The 22,055-nt window shown below is 49.3% G+C and overlaps 5 protein-coding genes across 5 annotated transcripts; 2 read left to right on the top strand and 3 right to left on the bottom strand.

Moving 5' to 3' along the window:
- Nucleotides 1–4,500: 4,500 nt before the first annotated feature.
- Nucleotides 4,501–5,210, top strand: HETIRDRAFT_165442 (uncharacterized protein; the record flags this gene model as incomplete). The annotated part of the gene is made up of 5 exons (XM_009546712.1): nt 4,501–4,523; nt 4,575–4,600; nt 4,662–4,701; nt 4,753–4,987; nt 5,040–5,210. 5 exons carry the CDS (start codon nt 4,501–4,503, stop codon nt 5,208–5,210), a joined length of 495 nt encoding a protein of 164 aa, XP_009545007.1.
- A 363-nt stretch (nt 5,211–5,573) lies between these two features.
- Nucleotides 5,574–7,743, top strand: oxd2 (oxalate decarboxylase; the record flags this gene model as incomplete). The annotated part of the gene is made up of 17 exons (XM_009546711.1): nt 5,574–5,670; nt 5,710–5,908; nt 5,962–6,035; nt 6,090–6,113; nt 6,168–6,210; nt 6,261–6,288; nt 6,353–6,370; nt 6,424–6,480; nt 6,538–6,627; nt 6,680–6,721; nt 6,786–6,897; nt 6,951–7,153; nt 7,207–7,241; nt 7,294–7,391; nt 7,445–7,504; nt 7,555–7,583; nt 7,639–7,743. 17 exons carry the CDS (start codon nt 5,574–5,576, stop codon nt 7,741–7,743), a joined length of 1,314 nt encoding a protein of 437 aa, XP_009545006.1.
- A 6,974-nt stretch (nt 7,744–14,717) lies between these two features.
- On the bottom strand, nt 14,718–16,157 carry HETIRDRAFT_416774 (uncharacterized protein; the record flags this gene model as incomplete). Its single annotated transcript, XM_009546710.1, has 2 exons — nt 14,718–15,431; nt 15,465–16,157. 2 exons carry the CDS (start codon nt 16,155–16,157, stop codon nt 14,718–14,720), a joined length of 1,407 nt encoding a protein of 468 aa, XP_009545005.1.
- A 3,536-nt stretch (nt 16,158–19,693) lies between these two features.
- On the bottom strand, nt 19,694–20,062 carry HETIRDRAFT_57617 (uncharacterized protein; the record flags this gene model as incomplete). The annotated part of the gene is made up of 1 exon (XM_009546378.1): nt 19,694–20,062. A coding segment is annotated over one exon (369 nt), but the record flags the coding sequence as incomplete, so codon positions are not given.
- A 130-nt stretch (nt 20,063–20,192) lies between these two features.
- HETIRDRAFT_108895 (uncharacterized protein) lies at nt 20,193–20,982 on the bottom strand (the record flags this gene model as incomplete). Its single annotated transcript, XM_009546709.1, has 2 exons — nt 20,193–20,515; nt 20,610–20,982. 2 exons carry the CDS (start codon nt 20,980–20,982, stop codon nt 20,193–20,195), a joined length of 696 nt encoding a protein of 231 aa, XP_009545004.1.
- Nucleotides 20,983–22,055: the final 1,073 nt, after the last annotated feature.

The raw sequence follows: 22,055 nt of genomic DNA, 5'->3' as shown, positions 1-22,055 counted from the left end.
TTCAGCAGGACGACTTTGCCCCCTCCGAAAACAGCTGATCCCCCGGCGCAGTCGAGCCTGCTCACGCTAAGTAGATTCTCTGTAGCGTCGGGCGTGTGCAGCACGTTACGCAGCCGCACCGAGTCTACCCGCTTGCCGGCTTGCCCAGTCGAAATGGTGACGGAGCCTGTGCCGGCGGCGCGCATTGTGTGGCCCTTCTTGGCTGTTTCAATCGTGCACTCGCCTGGCGAGTATTCGGCGAACATCTCCTCCCGCTTTGCAACATGGGATGATGATCCCGAGTCAACGACCCAGGTGTTTGACTTGGCGTTCGTCGTAAGGGCTTGTTCGGGCGGCGAAGAGAAGTTAAAGAGCGACGCCTCGCGCTCGCTCGCTAGATTGGACTGATCTTTGTTTACAGGTCTTCCCCTACTGCTGCCTGTGGGGCAGTCGCATGCGTAATGCCCTAGCTGGTAGCAGTTGTAGCACTCGACTTGTCTCCCGCTGCTGCCGCCTTTACTTTTGCCTCGGCCCCCACCACGATGCTTTCCGTGTCCTTTTCCCCTGTCTCTCCCTCTTCCACGTGCGTTATTGCCCATCTGCAGGGCGACGTTTCCGCTGTTTGCTTCGGTGCCATCGCGGACTCGGCGGCGTTGGTCTTCCAGCATGATACGGGCGATCAATTGCTCGGATGTAACCTTGGACGTGTCGGTGATGGAACTGATGAGGGAGTCGTAATCGGAGGTAAGGGAGGTGATGATCCGGTGAACGAGGATTTTGTCCTCGAGTGGGGAGCCGACGGCGACGGCTTCATTGTAGAGGTCTTGTAGTAGGTCCAGGTGGAGCTTCACGTCCTGGCCGGGGGACATGCGGACTGAGTAGAACTGTGATTCGACTAGTGACTGATTGAGGGAATTCTGCTCAGCGAAGAGCGTGCGGAGGATCTCCCACATCGAGTGCGCCGACTTCGCCTTCATGATTGAAATTACCAGTGCATCCTCGACGTAGAGAGCAATCTGCGCCCTCGCCTTCGCGTCTCTCTCCTTCCACAATGGTAGGGCTGGGTCGTCGGTAGGTGGCGTCGTGACGGTATCGCCGCCAACGACGTTCCAAATTCTGCGTGCCTCCAGTACTCTCTCCATCTTAAAAGCCCAAAGGCCGTAACTCTTTTGGTCCTTCAACTTTGGCTCAATGGGGATGACTGAGTTTGTGGTTGTGGCCATCTTGGATCGGCTTCGATGTGGGAAGATCTTGTACGATCAGTGAGCGTGCTTCTGGGGATTCGTTAGGCAAATGCAGGGCCCATAACCTGTCAGAAGTCTGCACGATAATCCTCAGTGTATGAACAGAAGACGCTATGTATGTATTAGTGTACCTGCACGATAATCCTAGGATGATACGTTAGGATACAATAAGACTACCAGGGCGCGCAGGATACTCACCTCAGCGTATGAACAGAAGACACTGAGGTGTCACGGTAACGGTACGGTCACATAAGTAACGAAGTCCGGAAAATACCGTATCGTAAGTACAGTGCTGGTGGGCTAACTTCTAACAGGAATTAACGGAGAGATGGAGTCATGGGGAGATGGTATAGGAGACGGGGGTGATTGTTTTAAGAGTGCAAGGTCGAGGATGGGGGAAATCGGCAGGAGTAGCGATTGGTTCGGCGACGAAGGTGGGGTTAAGAAGAAAGTGGAGTTGGGTGGCGGTGAGAGCAATGGCGAGGATTCAAGATCAAGATAGTGATGGTGGGATAGATGCTTTTGGACTATATCAGCGTCTCCGAACAAACTTCAGTCGGCAGATGTTTCCTGAGTATTGAAGCTGTCGATAACTGTTTGTTGTTCTTCACACTCCACTGTTGGTTGGGACGAGCGACATAGATTCCTTGAAGTAATTTTAAATACTAACCCCTCACGGTGGGCTCCAAAATGATATGCTAGAGGTGGCTCTAAGTGCTGAGCACAACACCAAAACAACCTCTAATGCAGGGGTGCTAGAGCTAGTATCTAATACCCAAAGAATTGTTAGTGATGACTTTAGAAAGGGAAGGCGTACTGAGAAGCAACGGGGAGTGTGAGATTATAGCGCCCGAACAGTTTCAGGACTGTGCCGAACACCAACTGAATGTTCAGTCGGTCATGTCGGCAATGTGGTTGGTAACGAGAAGTAGTGTCGCAACTGACAACTACATGCTTCAAGAGCCACACGGGACTCTAACAATATACGAGGGAGGACAAGGGGTACGAGCGAAGAGACAAGTACGAACACGAACGAGGCCAAACGACGAGGATGACAAGTTTTCGGGAGTCGACAAAGACGATTTCTATGGTTGAGACGAGTGCAACTGAGCTCTGAACAATGGGGTGCGAAAGCTGGTTTATTCCAGAGTTGTATGTAGGTTTTTATAGTAAACAGAGCCCCTAAGTAAAATATTAAACAAGAAATGAGAGTAGATGTCAAATGGGCGCCAAGCCTTAGTGATCAGAGAAGATAAGAAGGTAGGTGAGATGTCCATATGGGTTCCGAAGATGACAAGGTAAAAGTTAATCAGCGATGGCAAAATCCTGAATGTTCGGGATCTGTTGCCCAAGCGTAGGTAGCAGGAACAGGCGTTGGAGAACCAATAAAAAATAAAAAAGACGTATCGTATGACCAGGGTAGCCAAGCAATGGTGCAAGATTGCGATTGACCGACCATGCGGAAGTCGGGAAGATAAGCGATAAGGACCGACTGACTCACGGAGGACATTGGCCGATATGGAATACTGGCACCGATTTTGTAAACACTTATCGTAAAACTCCTATGCAGTCATGGTAAGTACATAAAGTGTGGGCAAACTGACCCAAGTGCTGCCGAACGTCCTTCAGTGGCTTGTCATCTGTCGGGTAGGGACCGACCATGTTTGGTAAAACTCGGCATCTTCAGTACTTGTCTAGCACTGTTCGGTATCTCCCCAAAGCTTCCGAATACCTTCCTCGGACCCTAGCACGGGTGAATGCTCATCACCGCCTTCATGGCTGAATAATCAGCTTCACCGATTGGATCCAGAGATACCTGGCTGCCCATACAATGAATCATCACTTTGGCATGGAGGAAATTGGCTGCAGGGGCTTGAGACAAGGTCTACAAGGAGCTGTGTATAATGTACTACTGTATTCCGCAAATTGCCCAAAAAATACTGATTATATTGATCTATCCAATACTTTTTGAAAGCATTCTGAGAGTTTCCGAGAGCACAGCTGCATTCATTATGACATTAGGCTTATATCAAGGTAGCTACTATAGGCAAGTCACTGGAAAGACAAGAATTTTTAGGCCTTTTCACTTGGTCTTACAGCTTATTTTGATGTCTTTCAGCTTATGCTCCATCTTGATGATATAGACCTGCTGTCCACAAGACAGCTTCCTTATTATTTTTCATGTCTTATATTGTCTTATCTCACTTATCAAGCCATATAAGGCAGAAAAGACAACTTGTGTATTTCCTGATGTACATGTGTGCCTTTCGAGGCCAAAGAATATGGTCCAAAGTACACAAAGCTGGCAACTTCTTTGGATGCCATCATGTCGCAAGAACACACTCGACAATTCTTTCAAAATATGTGTCTTGAGTGGAAGCAATGTGGGATGTATGTGTCTTGAGTGGAAGCAATGTGGGATGTAAGTAACAATGTCTTGTCTTGACCATTTCTGACTTTTTGCATAGGATGCAGATGTCTGCACCAAATGATGACAATGACAACGGCAATGAATCCACAGTATCCATTGATCTTGACTAAGCCACTACTCTTCTACAATTCCATGTTTATTTCGCATTTTGCTCACTCTTGTCTCGTCTTGCTTTCCTATACTTTCCTTATAGTTTACCCTCCTTTGCTACTTTGTCACTCGCTCCCTAGAGCAGTAAGACCTACAAGAGCCTGCAAATCCATATTGATAGCAATGTTAGAACCTGATCTTGATACAATGATTATCGGAGCAATGAGCTGATTGATTAGTAGGATGGGAATTCTTATCTGGATTCAGCCGGTGTTGTCTGTAAAGGCTCTCTAGACAAGTAAGTCTGCCTAGAGTATGCTTTGGGAAGGTTTTCTATATGATAGCTCTTGAGAGTGGCCAGAAAACAGTTAACTCTCAAGACATCTTTAGAAGTGAAATCCGAAACGAGCAGGTGTGATATTGATTGCATCTAGGGATGACTCTCAAGACATCACTAGTCCGAAATCATGACTAGTGGACTCTGCCAATTCATTCACAACTTAGCGTTACCATCACTTGCAAAGAACGACAACCTTCACTGTATGTGACTCGTACCTCGGTGGCATCCTCATCTAACACTCACAATCGCCTATGAACGCTCGGACTCATCTAATATGAAATATGACGCCCACAGGCCTGATTGGGAGTGCGCAGTGTTGGTAGACTGACTTAGCCGCTCTCCTATCTCGCAGCCGACTCTTGTTTGCTCTGTGACACTTTCCGTCTACCCAACCTTTGAAACCAAGGGTCGTCCCAATGGCCACAACCCATGATGATCAGTAAGTTCGATCGTTCTCATATCATTTGACCATATGGTTCACGATATGTAGATGTGTATTCTGTCTGATCATCCAAGGTGAGCATGTTTGAACAGTTTTGAACATCTCAGATGAACTGTCAATGGATTGAACTGTCAGGAACCATCCCAAGCTTCAAGCTCTTTGAGACCGAACATAGGTACACTTACAACAGGTTCTTTCCGACTACCGCATTGATGTCGCAATCCAGCCTAGCATTCCTCGACATCAACCCAATTTCTGAGGGGCACACCCAAGTGATCCCAAAGTGCAAGTACACCCATCTTGACTCTGAAACATTTAGACCCGGGCTGAAACTCATTTCAACGGGTCTAGACCATGCAAAGACTCTGGGAGATCTCCCGGACGAATATTTACGCGACATAGGACCCGTTTTAAAGAAGGTAGCCTTGTCAACAGGTATCGAAGCATATAACATTGTGCAGGTATGAGAAATCGATCTTTTCTAGCCATGCGTCAACGACCCGTGGTCTTTAGAACAATGGAGAAATAGCTTTCCAACACGTGGGCCATGTCCACTTCCATGTCCTTCCGAAGCCAAGCGAGGAGGAAGGCTTGATTCTGACTATTGGTCAGAACTGGCCGCAGAAGAATGTCGGGAAAGAGGAGTTGGCTGCTACGTTGGCGAAGATGAAGGAAAGGCTTTGAATGTCGTTTGTAAGCATCCAAATGTAATCAACCTCTTCGCATTCACGTTCGATCAAAATTTGGACTAAAGTGACTTGTGCTAAGTAAACCCTACGATGTCCCATTCTCTCCGCTCAAGCCTCTCCTCATTTTGATAACCACTCACAGTAGACGCAGGCTGTCAGTCTAAACACATGATTAGTTGCATGCGTTATTTTTAGATTCTCAGTTTCGTCTGTCCTTCCCAATTTGGTCCAGGACGGAAACTGCGTGCAGTCGTATTCAATATCAGCCTCTCCGGACTAGAACAAGGTAACAGTATGAAAGAGCGCTTGATGCATTAGAGGATTGACTAGGACACCGTCTTCTGCACCTCCACTGGCCATGCTCCATCTCACTAGCTCGCTACAGCTTTGTGCTCTGTTTCTTACTCTCTCGGTTTCGGCGGCCCCTGCCAGCAAGCCATCTGCGCCGACACTTGGCACTTGGACATCATCGGTTTCAGGATCTCCCAGTTTAGTGTCGGCAGCTAGCCCAAGTCCGACATTCCCTTTGGCGACTGACAGCCCCAATGCTCCTGCCTTTCACGCGGGAGCAGACATTCAACCTGAGCCTATACGCGGTAAACTCGGCAGCAACATCATTGGTCCACAGAATGTGGAAATCGACAGACAGAATCCTGACTTCCTTGCACCTCCTACTACGGATAATGGTGAAGTGTGCGTGATTCGCGCAGTCGTGCGTGTGCCTCGTACTGACGATTTGACCCTAGGCTAAATGCAAAGTGGCCCTTCAGTCTGAGCCACAATCGTCTGCAGACCGGGGGTTGGGCCAGACAGCAGAACAGTGAGCTTCTCCGAAACAATGCGATATCATGCTGCTGACTTTCGTACATTTCAGTCCACGATATGCCAATTGCTAAACGTCTGTTGCCAACTATGTCCGATCACCCATGATTTCTCACTAATGCGATCACAGAGATGGCTGGCGTCAACATGCGACTTGACCCTGGCGCTGTTCGGTATGTGCCTACTTCTGATAGAATCTCATCATTCTGAACGCCACTTCCAGAGAGTTGCACTGGCACGGAACCTCCGAAGTATATACCTTTCCCGCTGTTCGTTCTCAACTCAAATACTGAACTATCGTGTGATATTTTACAGTGGGCCTATGTCATAAAGGTGCGTCTCTTCGATCACTTTCATTATATTAATATCCAAACATCCTCGGGCAGGGATCAACTCAAATAACGGCCGTGGATCAGGATGGAAAGAACTACTTGGCTAATGTGGTACGCTTCTCTGCATTGCATCAATAGTCGACACTCTAACAACCTTCGGCAACTTAGAATGCAGGTGATATTTGGTACTTCCCACCAGGCGTTCCACACTCTCTACAAGCGACCAATGAATCTACCGAGGGCACGGAGTTCCTACTGGTTTGTTACGTTATTTTTCATTTAAAATTCCCGTTTGAAACCGCATCCACAGGTCTTTGATGATGGTGATTTCAGCGAAGATGCAACTTTCCTGGTACGGTGGTCCATTTGAGGCCATTACCAAATACTCTGCTCACATACCGAATTTGGCTGTTAAGCTGACGGATTGGCTTGCGCATGTCCCAAAGGAGGTGATCGCTAAGAATTTCCAGACAGATATATCGGCATTCAATAACATCCCTGCCAAAGAGCTGTACATCTTTCCCTCTGGTTTGCACCTACACTAACCATTCGGGTGATACCATCTGACGTATGCTTTTCAGAGGATCCATCTCTAGATGCTGTTCCTGTCCCAGATCCTCAAGGACAAGTTCCTAACGCCCTATCTTTCGCCATGTCGACGATGAATGCGACTCGAACGCGAGGTGGAACGATCAAGATCGTAGATTCGACTATTTTCCCCATCGCGAAAACACTTGCTGTCGCGGACGTGACTGTTGAACCTGGAGCTATGAGAGAATTACACGTCAGTTTTATTGGTTGTATAAAAGCATCTCTAATTGACGCTGTGGACATTAGTGGCATCCCACTCAAGACGAATGGGCTTACTTCATGTGAGCCTTCTCTACTTATCTCGCTGTTCATGTTATAACTCTTTCTGCGCAGTGAAGGGAACGCTCGCGTCACTGTCTTCGCTTCTCAAAGCAACGCTCGAACGTTCGACTACCAGCCAGGCGATGTTGGATACGTTCCTGCGACCTACGGTCTGTCTTTATTCAACTCTATGATATTGATATTGCTTAGACGACGAGTTCAGGGCACTATGTCGAGAACGTCGGGAATACGACGTTGCATTATCTTGAGATCTTCAAAACTGGTGAGCAGATAATCGTGTATTCTGATCCTCATCCTAACGATCCACCTAAGATCGGTTCCAGGATGTCAGCCTAAGCCAAGTAAGAGCGTTTGGACAATTCCGTTTGTGAATTCTCTGCTCACTCGCTTTAACAGTGGCTTGCCCTCACTCCGCCTGCGCTGGTCAAAGCTCATCTCGGCCTCAGCGACGAGACAATTTCAGGATTTCAGAAGACGAAACAGTATATTGTTGGTATCTGAACCGCTGTATCAGTACGACCACAGCCGTCCTGTTATTGCCACTGTTATTTTCATCTGAATCAATGTTTCTGATTGTCATGCACCTGGACATCCTGGGTCTGCGGACAGGATGAATCCTCGAATCTTCCATTGTTCATCCTCAAGACTTCACAGGGCCTCACCACCGACACAAGAGAATGAGACTTCAGAGAGGTGCTGGACATTGAGAGAAATTTGGCATTGAAGTTACTTGAGAACACAAATGATATGGTAATTCTGCACTTTAATTACTCAGCAAACATAAATTATGCAAATGGGGTAGGTGCACTACGGTGCCGCTTCGTCGAAATCTCAACCCGACGATGTCAGATTTATATCGCTCTGCCATGCAGGCCAGGATCTCAAAGTTACCACAGCTACCTCCTAATGAGGATGATGAGGATGAGGAAGCAGGAGACTCCATTGCAGCGCTTCCGAGTTCTATGGGACCACCATGGTAAGGATGCACAAAGTTCATATGCCACCTGCTTCTGTGTGCTTTTGATCAATCATCTACTTGCTATTGGGTAGGACTAGGACTTGTAAACAGCCTAATCCCGCTGATGAGCATGGGTATGCTCTAGGCACCAATACCCCACTTTTCGCAGCTTTTCAGTATTCTTTGACCGTTCGGCATACTTAGGACCGACCGATCCCGATCCGTTCGGCGATCTCAGCCATTTGTCAGGTGCCGACTTTGCATTTAGACCTCCGCACAGTTGTTCGGAGCTGTTCACAGTCATCCTATCCATCTATCATCACTCTCAGCAGTAGGGGCTCCCCACAGACTGTCGCGGCCGATCGCCGATCGGTTCGGTACACTTCACATGGTCGGCACATTCGGTCGGCTTCGGTGTCCCGAATCGGAGGCGGCCGAACACTTTGTTGACTCAGAACGGATCTGTCTTTCTATCTCTTATCGTCCTTATGCCTTCTGTTGACCTATCCTTTGTTATCTTCAGAGCTCCCAAGTTTCTAAATGGTTTACCCATGTGGCATGTGGTTCTTATCTCCAGGTCCATGTGGACTCACCTTGGCAATCTCTCCACTTATTTAGACTTTAGAGTTATTGCTTCTTATCTTATAGTGTTTGCAACATCACTCCCTTATCTTCTTTACCTTTGATCACTCTTGGCACGCATTTCCGATTGCTCTATGCCTCTGCCGATCTCCTTATCTTGTACCTGTTCGGACTTACTATAAAATGGCACCTATGGCTTTGCAATACATCAGCTTTGGCTCCCCCCTTGTTCCGATTCCATTTGTGCGCTTGTGTCCATGAGACTTTGAGCCATTGCCTTCCAATCCTTGTTCGCATTTTGCCCTTTTGTTTGTGTTGTTGCGTTCGATCACAGCCCTCTGCCAGAGCCCTCGTCGTCTTGCTCTCTCCCTCTCATCTAGTTTGTCATCCTCTGCCAGGGTCCAGTGTGGCCTTGCACCCATTCCCTTCCCTTTGCATCCCGATCAAATCCCGATCAAACATCGACCGACCGACCGACCGACCTACCGACCGACCGACCTACCGACCGACCGACCTACCGACCGACCGACCTACCGACCGACCGACCTACCGACCGACCGACCTACCGACCGACCGACCGACCGACTTACCGACCTACCGACCGACTTACTGACTGAATACTTTGATTTTGGAGTTGTTTGTTCACTACACTCCGAACACTTTTAGTATGCTCCCTTGTTGGTTGTTGCACAGCTTATAGTTCCTTGCACACTAGAACTAGCTCCTGCCTACCTGCGCTTGTAGGGGTGTTTCTTGGGTGTGTTTCGCACTCAGAGGCATCACTAGCGTATCACCGCGTACACGCCGATATCAGCCTCGTCATATTTCCCCGAGGCGTTGCAAGTCGCCGGCATCAGCAAACCTGTAACTGGTCCCAGCCAGTCCAAAAGAGCCCCAGATGCTCCTAGATGCTTAGGTCATCTGGGGATATCTGGCTAGATACACCCCTAGGGGATTACTCAGGAAAAAGCTGAGTTTGAGATCCACAGCAAGATACCCGGCAAATGCTGATACCACAACAAACTATCGGTTCTGAAATCATTCCATATCGCACTACCTTAGCATTATTCTGAGATTGATCAGCATCATTTCAGCTTCGCCATCTCAGAGTCAAACCAGCCCATCTAGGCCCTTGTCATAGATAAATCCCAATCGGGTTATATCCTCTTATTAATATCATTTAATTTAATCATGTGATAAAAATTGCCTATAAAATTATATTTCTCTATCGACAGATATTGTTGTGATACTATATGAGGACCTCCTTGCTGGCATCGTCGACCACCCTGACCTTCCTGACTTACAGAATCCCAGAACTCATAGTCTCCACCAATCTTCCACAATTAGCATTGCACCACCAATTACTATATGCGCAAAATTTACTTACCGAGCAAGGACGGCACCGATAGATGTTCTCATACAACCCTATCAGTAATACCTATATAACAGTACTAGTGGACTGCTCATCAGTCCAGAGACTTTGCTGGGTGCAAGGATAAGAAACACCACTCACCGACATGCTATAAAACCTGGTCTGCCTCCCAAGTCACAATCACTCCTAACCCTATGCATGGCAACACCTGTGAAACAAAATGTGAGATGGTATAGCCCACCTTTCACACTCCTTGTGGATCTTGCAAAAGCCCAAGGTTGACACACAGACAGAACACCCCAAGTCACCAAGCTGCAAGCATAGCAATCCAGAGCCATCAGTCAGATCCCAGCAGCTGAGAACTTTTTAGATTGTGTCCATAGCAAGCCCCAAGATTCAGCTCAAGCCAAGTACCAGTCCACATTGGCAGTCCAGAGGTATTGGTATTGGGTGTTAGAGCCTAGACACATGCAGACAAATCGCATAGGGCAGGAGATGCGTAAGGAAAAAGACAAGGGCTGACGCGCTGACGGCGCCTGCGAGGCACCGTCACCTTTTGTCACACTCGTCACATTGCCCTCCTCTTATGGACCACTGAAATACTGGCATTCTTGAGAGCATTCCTTCACAATACTGCAGCAGGAAAGTGTATAGGAATGGTATTCTATATGATTGTATTTAATATACTTGAAGGCCCTGCACCAGGAGAGGCAGCCACAGCATGGGGCATGACACCGCAGCTAGGTCTTGCAGCACCTCTTGAATGCTCCTCGACATTGTTACGACTGCTCGTCGGTAACCCCAAGAGTAGGAGGTTCTTCCCTAGGTCACTCGTGGAGGATGTGTGGAACGATGGTCTCAACTGTACGTGTAGCACAGGAGCCAGAAGTGTATTGCGATATAGCAATGAAGACTGTAGTAGGAAGACTACAGTGGATGAGGGTGCTGTGGTAGGAAGACCACAACGAATGAAGGGTACTGTAGGAAGACAGTACCAGAACGAAGAGAATAGACTGAAGAACCTCAGCCTACTCTATGGGCCTTTTATACTACTTTGGGAAGTAGGGCGTGAGAATACCGAATATGTATCTGTAGGTATTCTCTAAGTCGTCTCTCTCAATAACGACTACTCTTGTGCTTCTCCGTTGGTCTCCTTCCGGCCAGGAAAGACTAGGAGGTTCATGCCCTGCGTGTGAGTAATTTATAAGGCGGCGTTCCATGCCCGCTAATACAAAGGCCCGTGATACTCGACCAATGATTGATGATCCATTGGGAGTGGATGACCAAGGTTAATATCTGTACCTTGGTGTACGCCTCAACCTGTGAGGCCGCATGATATTTGTGATGATCGTATCGGAATAGACCGCCGTGTAGGCCCGATAGAACGTGATCATAACAATACCCCCTTTCTACGTCCTATTCGCCTGGTAGGACCACGCCTTGCGTGTCATCGCCACTCCATATACGATTTGCTTTCTTGATCCAACGATGGTCTCCAGATGCGACTTCCGAGACATGACTTCGTTTTCTGGGAGGAAGACCGACTTACGTCGTTTGATCCTCTAGGAGTTTTCCATCTCCGTTGAGCTGTTTGTTTGTCGAGTCGTGAGGGTATCCAAGCCTCCGCTCTCTAGGATGTTCTTCCTTCACCCGTGGGATTGATTTTGCCGCGGGTAAACCGCATCGCGGTCTTACTTCCAGCCCGCTTCTGGAACAGCATCAAGAAAGGCGTATGAATGCGAGTGGTGTGTGGATGTGTAGAAATTCTAGCATGTGGGTTCCGATTCGTGTCATCAGGTTCTTCTTCTTCCTTCTACGAGGGCCAAACCTCAGTGTTTCCAGGATAGTCATCTATCCTCATGATTTGTTGTTCCTCTTGACGACAGTGGATGGCGCCCATGGACAAGTAGGTTGATCGCTTTACGAAGGCTTAGGCCTACTTCTCCAGGCTACCAGTCATGACGCCCCAAGCAGTATCGCTCCCATACGGTGAGCTCATCTCCGGTGAGGTTGCAGCCAAATCCCAAGCAGTATTGTCCCCATACGGTGGACTCATCTCCGGTGAGGCAGTTTACGGCGTCCAGAGTTTGTTTTTCACAAACGTGGGCCTATGGTGGGGAATACCACGTGTAGTGTTGGGTTCGAGGCAAGGATGTGAAGAGAATTAGACTTGAAAGGTGCAGCGAGGAATAAGGAGCGGGTGCGAGATATATCCACGACTGGCAGTTTAAAACGTCATGCGGGACGGTCCGTAGTTTATCGTCATTTCGGACGATCCGTAGTTTAACGTCTTTGCGGACGTCAGTAGTTTTACATCGTCTCGGATGTGCTTCATCATCAACATGGAATATCTGTGGGGAAAGATGTTTCTGCACGCCGGACCATTCATCGGTTATGTGCATAGGGCCATAGACCAGACTTTACCCGCTCCAGATTCCACTGAGGCATGATGGACGGTTTATACTATATCAAACCGGATAACTTGTAACGCCTCAAGGTTATGAGACCGCTCAGTTTAACGCCGTGAGGTAGGCGGACCTGCAGTTTAACGCCGTGCATTAGGCGAGCTTGCAGTTTAACGCCGTGCGATAGGCGGGCCATCGTCTGACTGTGTCCCTCGAGTCACGATAGGCTTTTCCTCCGAGGATGAGGGTAGTTTAATGTCATTTCGGACATTGTCGACACATTCTCGTCAAGAATGGTGTCGACCGATGATCCCTGTACTAGAAGGGACGGATAGTTTAACGTCGTCTCGGACGGTCCGTAGTTTAATGTCATTGCGGACCGATTGACACCATGGCGGTCAATCCACAACTCCTATACGGTAAGGAGCAAATAGTTTTGTGTCATTGCGGACGATTCAGCACCAGAGTGATGAATCACAACTCCCATGCGATCGGAAGCAAGTAGTTTTAACGTCATTGCGGACGCATTGGTGTCCAGGGGATTGGACGTCAATGACAACCCCTAGGTTCAGGGGCACTAGTTTAACGTCGTCTCGGACGCATGGTATCTTGTCAAGATCGCCACGCACGATCCCTATGCTTGAAGGGACGGTAGTTTTACATCGTTTCGGATGCCCGTAGTTTACCGTCATTGCGGACGTCGATGCCATTGGCCTCGAACAATCCCTATGTGGAAAGGGACAATAGTTTAACGTCTTTGCGGACGTTGTTTCGCCACAAATATTGTGGAAAAACAATGCTTAGTTTAACGTCATCCCGGACGCTTTGTAGTTTATCGTCGTTGCGGACGAGACCTAGTTTTACGTCGTTGCGGACGAGACCTAGTTTTACGTCGTTGCGGACGATTGGGCGGAATAGACTTCGGATAAGTGGCCCGCTCTTGTCGTTCTTCCGCTATGTGGGCCAGACGAGAGTCGCATGATCTAGTCCCTTCCTACTAGATCTTCAACTCGAGGCACGTGTCCTAGTTGCCTCCTGACTAGGTCTTGGAGCGGAATTTCTTGTACTTCGACTCCAGGACTAGACTGAGCGCTCCATGAAGAGATGCTTGCTCTTCCATGTCCCCAGACCCCTCGCTTGGATTTGAACCAAGACGACCCGATATTCTTTTACTGAAAAGCGAGTGAATATCGGAAGCGCTTCGACCTTTTATAGGCAGGGTTCTGTGACGCGAGTCCTTCCGCGCTTCGCCAGAATGCAACCACGCTCCTTTGGGTCAATGGTAGTTTAACGTCATCTCGGACGGTGATAGTTTTCCGTCATTTCGGACGATGACTAGTTTAACGTCATTGCGGACCCTAGTAGTTTATAGTCATTGCGGACCAAGCCTTTGGTAGTTTTACATCGTTCCGGATGTGGTTTTGTGGCCTCGCATCATTAGGAAGACTTGTGAGGTAGAGGCGGCCCGCTCTCTACATCATCTCATGCGCCAGCTGTAGGATCCCCTAATGCGGAAACGATCCTGTAAAACGGGAGATCCAAAGTGGGACGTCCCAAAACACCAGTCAGACCTTGACTGTGAGGGTTCACGATACGAGTTATGCGTCATAATTTCTTGACTCGGACTTGCAACCGGTTATGTATGGGCACTTCGCTGTACCAAGGCGAAGGGCCTGCTTGTCGACACCTACGAGTAGAGTATATGTCATGTAGAGGGTTCCCTAATGCGGAAAAAACCCTGTAAAACTGAGGATCCAAATGGGACGCTCGATGCATCTGTCAGATTGACTCCTTGACAGCGAGGATGTGAAAGGTTCCGCCGTAGGCTGTACGTGGAATTATGCCCGCAGTTGTCCTTGATTCGTACCATCATTTGAACCTAGGACTAAAATGGTCAGGTACTTCCCCTGCCTTCTTATCTTTTCACAGTTTTAAGACATGCAGGTCCGATAGTTTAGACGTCATTCCGGACGCGGGGTAGTTTAACGTCTGTTTCGGACGAAGGTCGTACAGTTTAACGTCTTGAGGGACGATCCTAGTTTTACGTCGTTGTGGACGATTGTAGTTTTACATCGTTTCGGATGTGGTTTTGTCAGGGGAAGGAGTTCCTCAACTTCCTTACCCCCTTTCTTCTCCTTGTGCCCTGTTATTAGTTCGTTTAATAATCGAAAGGTCCTTGATAATCCCCGCCCCCTTCGTCAGGTCGGTAATAGGGGTCCGCCTCGTCGTAATTTCCTGGATCGTCTAGAGCATCCCATGCGTCGAGCTCGGATCTAGTCCAAGAGCTATTTCTTCGAGCCTCCGAATCAATGCGGCGAGTTCTGCGGCTACTTCGGTTATCCTCTCTTTCGTTCGTACGAAGTCGAGCACTAGGAGGAGGCGATCTAGGCCGGTGTCGAACACTCCGGCCAACAGTTGTTCCGCGTCCGAGGGCTGCCTGGTCTCCCCGACTCCGCCTTCCCTCATTTCTTCGATAGACGGGCGGTTCCTCCTCGTCGGTATTTCCTTGGGATAGGGGAAGACCTCGTATCCGGTGAGAGGGGGGAGTCGCAGTATGGCTATGCGCTGTAGGAACCTCTCGTTGTCTCGGTGGAGGGCGCTCCACGACCGTACGCGGAACCCTCCTTGGATTTGGTACAGGCGTGGGATGTTCTCCGGGACGTGGTACGTTCCAAGTGACAACTCGGAAAGGGTCGGTTCTGCTTGGCTGGACGTTTCCCAGTTCTCCTCCGAAGAGGAGAGCTGGAAGGAGCTCTCGGTTGACGTATTGGGAGAACTCGTCAGGGTGGATGAGGAGGGCTCGGGGTCGCCCGTCATTGTGGGCGTACCAGGAGGCTGTGTCCGGGTCGGTTTGGAGGGCGAGCGCTCTGATCTGGAGGCTGGCACTAGCCAGTCATCGAGGTACGTCGCTATGTTCATTCCCGGGTTGTCCTGCCGAGAAGTTAGCGAGTCTTTGGAGGGCCATGGCTGTGGCCATTTGTATTACCGCGGAGATGGTGTTCCGCTGGAGGAGCGCGTCCGCGTGTCGCTCCAGTTCTCCGGCGTGAGGATCTGTACGAGGGGTAGGTCCTCCCATGGAGCTGGGAATCGGTCCACTAGTTGGTATTGGCGGAGGTGCAGTTTCTGATAGAACTGGTATTGGTTCAGCTTCTCCATGGCTTGGGAGTTGAGCTGCCGTTCTTGCTCGAAATCCCGAGGGACCTGCAACTCCACTATTTGGCGTGCCTTCACTAGGAGGTGGAACTCCCACTGGTAATTGGCCAAGGCTCGACTGGTTTCGGTCATCAGAGTTTTCATGCCGTGGTGCATCTCGTGAGGCCCTCTCCGGTGAGGGTCTTCGGGTTCTTTCCCTTTCCTTGAACTTGCCATAGTCTTCGGCGTCGTCGTCGGAGAAGTTGTTGAGATGAGGGGTGAGGAGGACGCCGGTAGATCCTGGTTGTTGAGGACTTGTTCCTCTATCAATTCGTCCAGCATCTGGTCGGTGAGGACTTGTTCCTCTTTCCACTCGTTCGACATCTGGATTGGCGACCATAAGGACGACATCGGGGGAGGAGTTTCTGGATGGAGACGAAGCATCGTGGTCGTCGTGGAGGAGCATTCGAATGGGGGGATGTGCTTGAGAGGGGAAAGGCGGTGAGAAGATGTTTTTGTTGGAGTCCTCCTGTTGCTCCTTTTATAACCTTGTCTTTCCCTTCAGGCTGTTCCCGGACGAGGCTTGTCAGGGTATTGGTCATGGAAATCCTTCATGGCTTCTTCCGCTGTTCCCTTTAGGAGAGCGTAGGGCTCCCAGGTGTTGTCTGCTTCGGGATATCCCATCCACTTGACCAAGTATTTGGTTCCTCGTCCTTGCCGTTTTGAATCCACGATCATTTCTACTTCGTAATGTTCTTCATCGTTCAATACCTCCGGTATTGGTCGCGCGAAGTTCTCTCCGTGGGCTTCGGTTTCTCTATATTTAGTGAGCATGGCGGCGTGGAACACCGGGTGGATTTTCCACTGCGGAGGAATTTGGAGCTTGTACGCCAGGGTTCCTACTTTTCCCAGTATCTTGAAGGGGCCATATCGCCTAGGGGCGAGCTTGAACTTAGGATGGGTTGTCCGAATATGGGTTCCTTCTAACCATACTTGGTCTCCTTCCTCCCATTGGGGAAGTTTCCTGTGAAGATCCCGGTCTTTGGCGTAATTGCTGGCTATTTGTAAGCTGGCAGCGGCTTCTTCCTGAACTTCTGTGATCGTCCTAATGCGTTCAGCTACCGCAGGTACCTTTGTCTCCAGCGCCGTGTCAGCTGAATAGGGGGGATTGAAACCGTATAGCACTTCGAAAAGGGATTTCCCAGTGGCCGAGTGTTTCCGTGTGTTGTGTGAGAATTCGGCGAACGGCAAAAGGTCTACCCAATTGTCCTGATGGTAGTTGCAGAACGTTCTCAGGAATTGCTCGATCTCCTGGTTTACCCGTTCCGTCTCTCCATCTGTTTGGGGATGATACGCCGTGCTGAGAGCGGCGGTGATTCCTAGCCGTTTCCAGAGTTCTCAGGTGAATTTGGCCGCAAATTGAGGGCCCCGATCGGACACTATTTTGGTCGGCAGTCCATGTCGATTGAAAACGTTATTTTGGAAAAGCACGGTTGTTTCTTCTGCCGTGATCGTTTTCTTGCATGGAGTGATGACTATGCCTTTTGACAGACCTTGATCCACTACCACGTTAATTGAGTCGAACCCTTTGCTTTCGGGTAGGTCCGTGACGAAATCTGTCGAGATGAATCGCCAAGGAACGTTGGTGGTTTCCAGAGGGCAGATAGGTGGGTGTGTCTTGTATGTCAAATTCTTCGTAGACTGGCATATGGCACATCCATCCACATATTCGTGGACGAATTTAGTCATGTTTTGCCACCAGTAGTGTCGTTGCACCATTTCCAATGTTTTTGCTCTACCCGGGTGTCCTACCGCGGGTGCGTCATGATGTGTTTTGACGATGAGTCTTCGGATGACGTCGTCTTTGGGGACGCATATGTGGCCGTTGCGTCTGGTAATTCCGTTTTCGTGTGTCCAATGTCCCAGTAATCCTCTCATCCCTTGTGGACCTACTCGCAGGAGTTTTGCAAGAGCTACTCTTGTTAAGGCGTCATGTTCTGATTTCGAGTGTTGGATGAGGGAAATGAGGTTTGAAGAGGCGATTTCCGTGGATTTTATGTGCCGTGTCGGAGACGGTTCTACCAAAGTTTCGTCAGATTTGTTGAAAAGGTTGGCCGGGAGCAAAATTTGAGCTTTGTTGTCAGATTCCACCCCCTCACTTAGATCTGGACGCCTGGACAGAGCATCGGAATGATTTGTTGATCCCGCTTTATAGCTGAGCATGAAGTCGAATCTGCTCAAATAAAGGCTCCAACAGGCGTGTCATCGTGAGAGATCTCGCGCCGTTTGGAAGTGTTCCAGATTCTTGTGATCTGTCCAGATCTCGAATGGGTGTCGTGCACCTTCGAGGTAGTGGTTCCAGTGTTCCAACGCTTTTATGATGGCCAGGAGTTCGCGATCGTGGACATCGTAGTTCCGTTCTGCTGGTGAAAATGACCCGGAAAGGAATGCGACTGGATGCCAGTCGCCGTCTTTTCCTTCTTGCAGGAGGGTGGCTCCATAAGCGATTAGTGAGGCGTCCGTTACTAGTCGATATGGATGCATGGGGTCCGGGTAATTCAGAACGGGTTTGCTGATAAATGCCCTTTTTAATCGTTCAAAGGCTTCCTGGCACTTCGAAGTCCAGTTCCATTTTGCATCCTTTTTGGTGAGGTCATGCAGAGGTCGTGCGATAAGGGAGAACTTATCTATAAAATGCCTGTAGAAGTTTCCTAGACCTAAAAAGGAGCGAATGTCTTGGACGGTGCATGGGACTGGCCAATCTTGTATGGCGTCCACCTTTGAGTCTTCCATAGCGACATGGTCTTTTGAAATGGTGTATCCCAGATATTGGAGTTTTTCTTTATAAAACTCGTATTTTTCTGGTTTCAAGTAAAGGTCGTTGTCGCGTAAGATCTGGAAAACCTGGTTCAGGACTTGAATGTGTTCCGCCATGTTTTTGGAAAAAATGAGGATGTCGTCCATGTATACGGTTATTTTCCGGGCTGTGATGAGTTCTCTGAAAATCATGTTCATCATGGCCTGGAAGGTGGCTGGTGAGTTGGTGAGGCCGAAGAACATTACTGTGGGTTTATAAGAGCCCAGCGGAGTGATGAAAGCGGCCTTCCACTCGTCGCCCTTTTTGATTCGTATATTGTTATATCCCCATCGTACGTCCAATTTGCTGAAAATGGTGGCCCCTTTGATTACGTCCAATAGTTCTTGGATTAGTGGAAGGGGGCACACATTTGGGATGGTGTACGAGTTTAAATGACGGTAGTCCTGTACCGGGCGCAGTTTTCCATCCTTCTTTCCTATGAAGAAAAATGGGGCTGCTGTTTGTGAGGTGGATCGACGGATGGTCCCCCGAGTGAGGTGTTCTTTGATGAATTTCCCTAGTTCATCGTGTTTCTCGGGGCTCAAGGCGTAGATTTTTGGCACTTGAGGTTTGAAAGTCGGTTTCAAATCTATGGCGTGATCCCAGTAAGTGTGCTCTGGGAGCCGCTGCGACTTTCGTTCGCTAAAGATGTCCAAATATTCGTGATGCGCCTTGGGGACTCTTTCCTTTAGATTGGTGACGACGATTTCGTCCTCTAAGTCCTGGTCGAAGCTGGCAAATCCTGACGGTTCAGGAGCCAGTTTCCGAATAACTGGTTCCTCTATAGCCTGTTTTCCTGAGGGTTTGTCTAGGAGATCAGGTTCTCCCTCGTTTGGTGAAAGAGATGGCTTGTCTTGAGCCTTTCGTTTCTCTTCTGCGTATTTCCTTATGTCCTTTAGGAGCCATTTCCTTTTGAGGTATGCTCGTAGTTGGACACCAAACGTTCCGCTATGGTCGCGGAGTCCTACATCTTCCGATAGTCTTCGGAGATGTTCTAGGCGCTGTTTTTCGCGCTCATTGATGCGTGGTTTGTGCCGTGGCTCCACGTCTGATAACCGCCTACTGTATGGCGGTTCTTCCCTTGCTCTGGTGAACCCATATGGTTGCTGGCATTTCTGGGGGCACCGATCGAAGTGCACTTCACGTCGCCTCCATTCGATGGAGGGATCGTGGTATTTTAACCAATCTGTTCCCAGGATAAGGTCGTCTTTTCCTAGATTGGAGATAAACATCTGGACGCGCTCAGTATGCATTCGTCCACTGATGTCCCGAATGGTGAGGTTCACATCCAAGGCGGATCGGATGAGACCTGCTTTGTTAATGGTGTCATTGACGTTCCGGACGCGAATGGGGTTGTTGAGTGTATAGGTGGGGAAACGATGTCTTTTGACCCAAGTTTCATTTACTATAACCCCTTCGCAGGCCGAGTCGATGGTTGCTTTGGCTCCAGCGTTTTGACTCCTGTTTGATACTTTCACGTTCAGGCGTATGGGGGTGTTGATACGGTCGTTCATTGCTCCGATACGAATACAAGTGTGGGCATCAAACTCGGGTTGTCCTTGACCTCTCTCCTTCGCTGGTGAGGGAGAGGTCAGGAAAAACGCTCCGCGTGTCCCAAGATTACTTCTCTGGCTTCATCTTCTCCTAATTCTCCGAGTACTGCTCCGATTCGAGCAGAATGACTGACGCCTCCGTCTCCCCGTCGTCCGTTAGGTAGCATAGTGCGCTGCCCATGGTTCGTCTGGGGTCGTCCGGATGGGGTAGAGTGAGGACGTTCCATCGAAGGACCAGGTTGTGGTACCCGCTGGTTGTTGCGGTGAATGTCCTCTGTCTCCATTCCTTGATATATTCCCGCTTGGTTTCCCATAACGGGTGCGTCGTCTTCTCCCTCCAAATCAACCGCGCGGTTTCCTCTCCCTGTCGTACCCAGGCGTCTTTTCGAGTTTCCTCGAACTGGGCGAACGCCTCTACGTGGTGACCAACAGTTAGCGCTAGAGTGCCCTGGTTTTCCGCAGTTGGAACAGGAGGTGGTTCGCTTGCCGTCAAATTTTCTCTTTTGACTTTCGGCGTTACGCTTTCTGGTAGCGTCAATGTCCATGTCAACCACCTGGTTGTTCATTCTGCGAGGGGCGTTTGTGGAATTGTAGCGGGGAGAGATTTGGTTATGAAAACGATTCAGATAATCGCTTCGAAAGGAGGTGGAGTTGGCGAGGATGGCCTTTTGAGCTGTTCTGGCTCGAAGTCGTCCATCTATTTCGCAGGCTGTATTGATCCAGTCCTGAATCGTATCCTTTGGTTGAACTTCCTTGTCGTATATTTTGTCCATGACGCGCGGGTCTAACCCGCGTTGGAAGTAAGGGACTTGCTCTTTATCGGAGATGTCGGCATCGGCAGCAATGAGAATGAACTGGTTGGAGTATTCATCAACCGTCATTCGTCCTTGGGAGAAGGCCATAAGTGCGCTTCACGCCTTGTCGGTCTTGCCCGTCTCCCTGAACTGTAATTTGAACTTGGCTAAAAAGTCCTTCCAGGTGCCTAGATCGGTAGGTGGATCTGCTCCTACTGATTTGAGGAGGAAGTTCTCCTCCCAGGCTCCCGCCGTGCCGTATCTCATGCATGAGAGCACAAGGGATATTTTGTCTTGATCGGTCTTGTACCGATCGGATTCTGCTGCGAAAAGAAGGAGGCATTGGAGCATGAATTTCTGGGATTCAATGCGGTCGCCTGTGTAATTGTCTGGGAGTTTGACTTTTCCTCTTCCGGGTTGTACTGTCGCGGAAGGGGTGTTTGTAGAAGTCGAAGCTTGTCCCAACATTTCGGCGAGTGGTTCGTTTCGGGTGTTGATCGGTGTTTGGTCTGGTGAGTCGGAGTCTGATTCCGAGGGTGTTTCCTCTTGCTCCGAGTCTTCGGGGATTACCGGCGCCGGTTCCCTGTATTGTGGGGCTAGTTCCCACTGAGCTTCTGTTTCATTCCAAATATCCTTTTCTTCTGTTCCGTCTTCAAGGGTGAAGTAATAACGCCCGTTTTGGTATGAGCAGTTATCGTAATTCGGAGGGGCAGTTCCGTTATTGTCTTCGTAGACCCAGAAGTCCCCTTCGCGCCGGATAGGGCGATTGTTGTGACGGAGTTGGTTATTGATACGTCTAGTGCCGGGTGGGTATTCCTGGCCTAGGTCTTGCTCCAGAGTGTGTGCAGTAACGCTTTCTCAATGGGGGTCTATATCCCCACTGAGCAAGGTTGTGAGAGAGGGTGTGGCAGCAAGCTAGTGCGAGCAAGGTAGGGGCAGAAGAGTCTATTCTAGTGTTACGACTGCTCGTCGGTAACCCCAAGAGTAGGAGGTTCTTCCCTAGGTCACTCGTGGAGGATGTGTGGAACGATGGTCTCAACTGTACGTGTAGCACAGGAGCCAGAAGTGTATTGCGATATAGCAATGAAGACTGTAGTAGGAAGACTACAGTGGATGAGGGTGCTGTGGTAGGAAGACCACAACGAATGAAGGGTACTGTA

Source organism: Heterobasidion irregulare (assembly GCF_000320585.1).
Source record: "Heterobasidion irregulare TC 32-1 unplaced genomic scaffold scaffold_04, whole genome shotgun sequence".
Classification (NCBI taxonomy): Eukaryota; Fungi; Basidiomycota; class Agaricomycetes; order Russulales; family Bondarzewiaceae; genus Heterobasidion; species Heterobasidion irregulare.
Note: the sequence above shows the minus strand (reverse complement) of the source record. Positions and strands in the feature narration are given on the sequence as shown.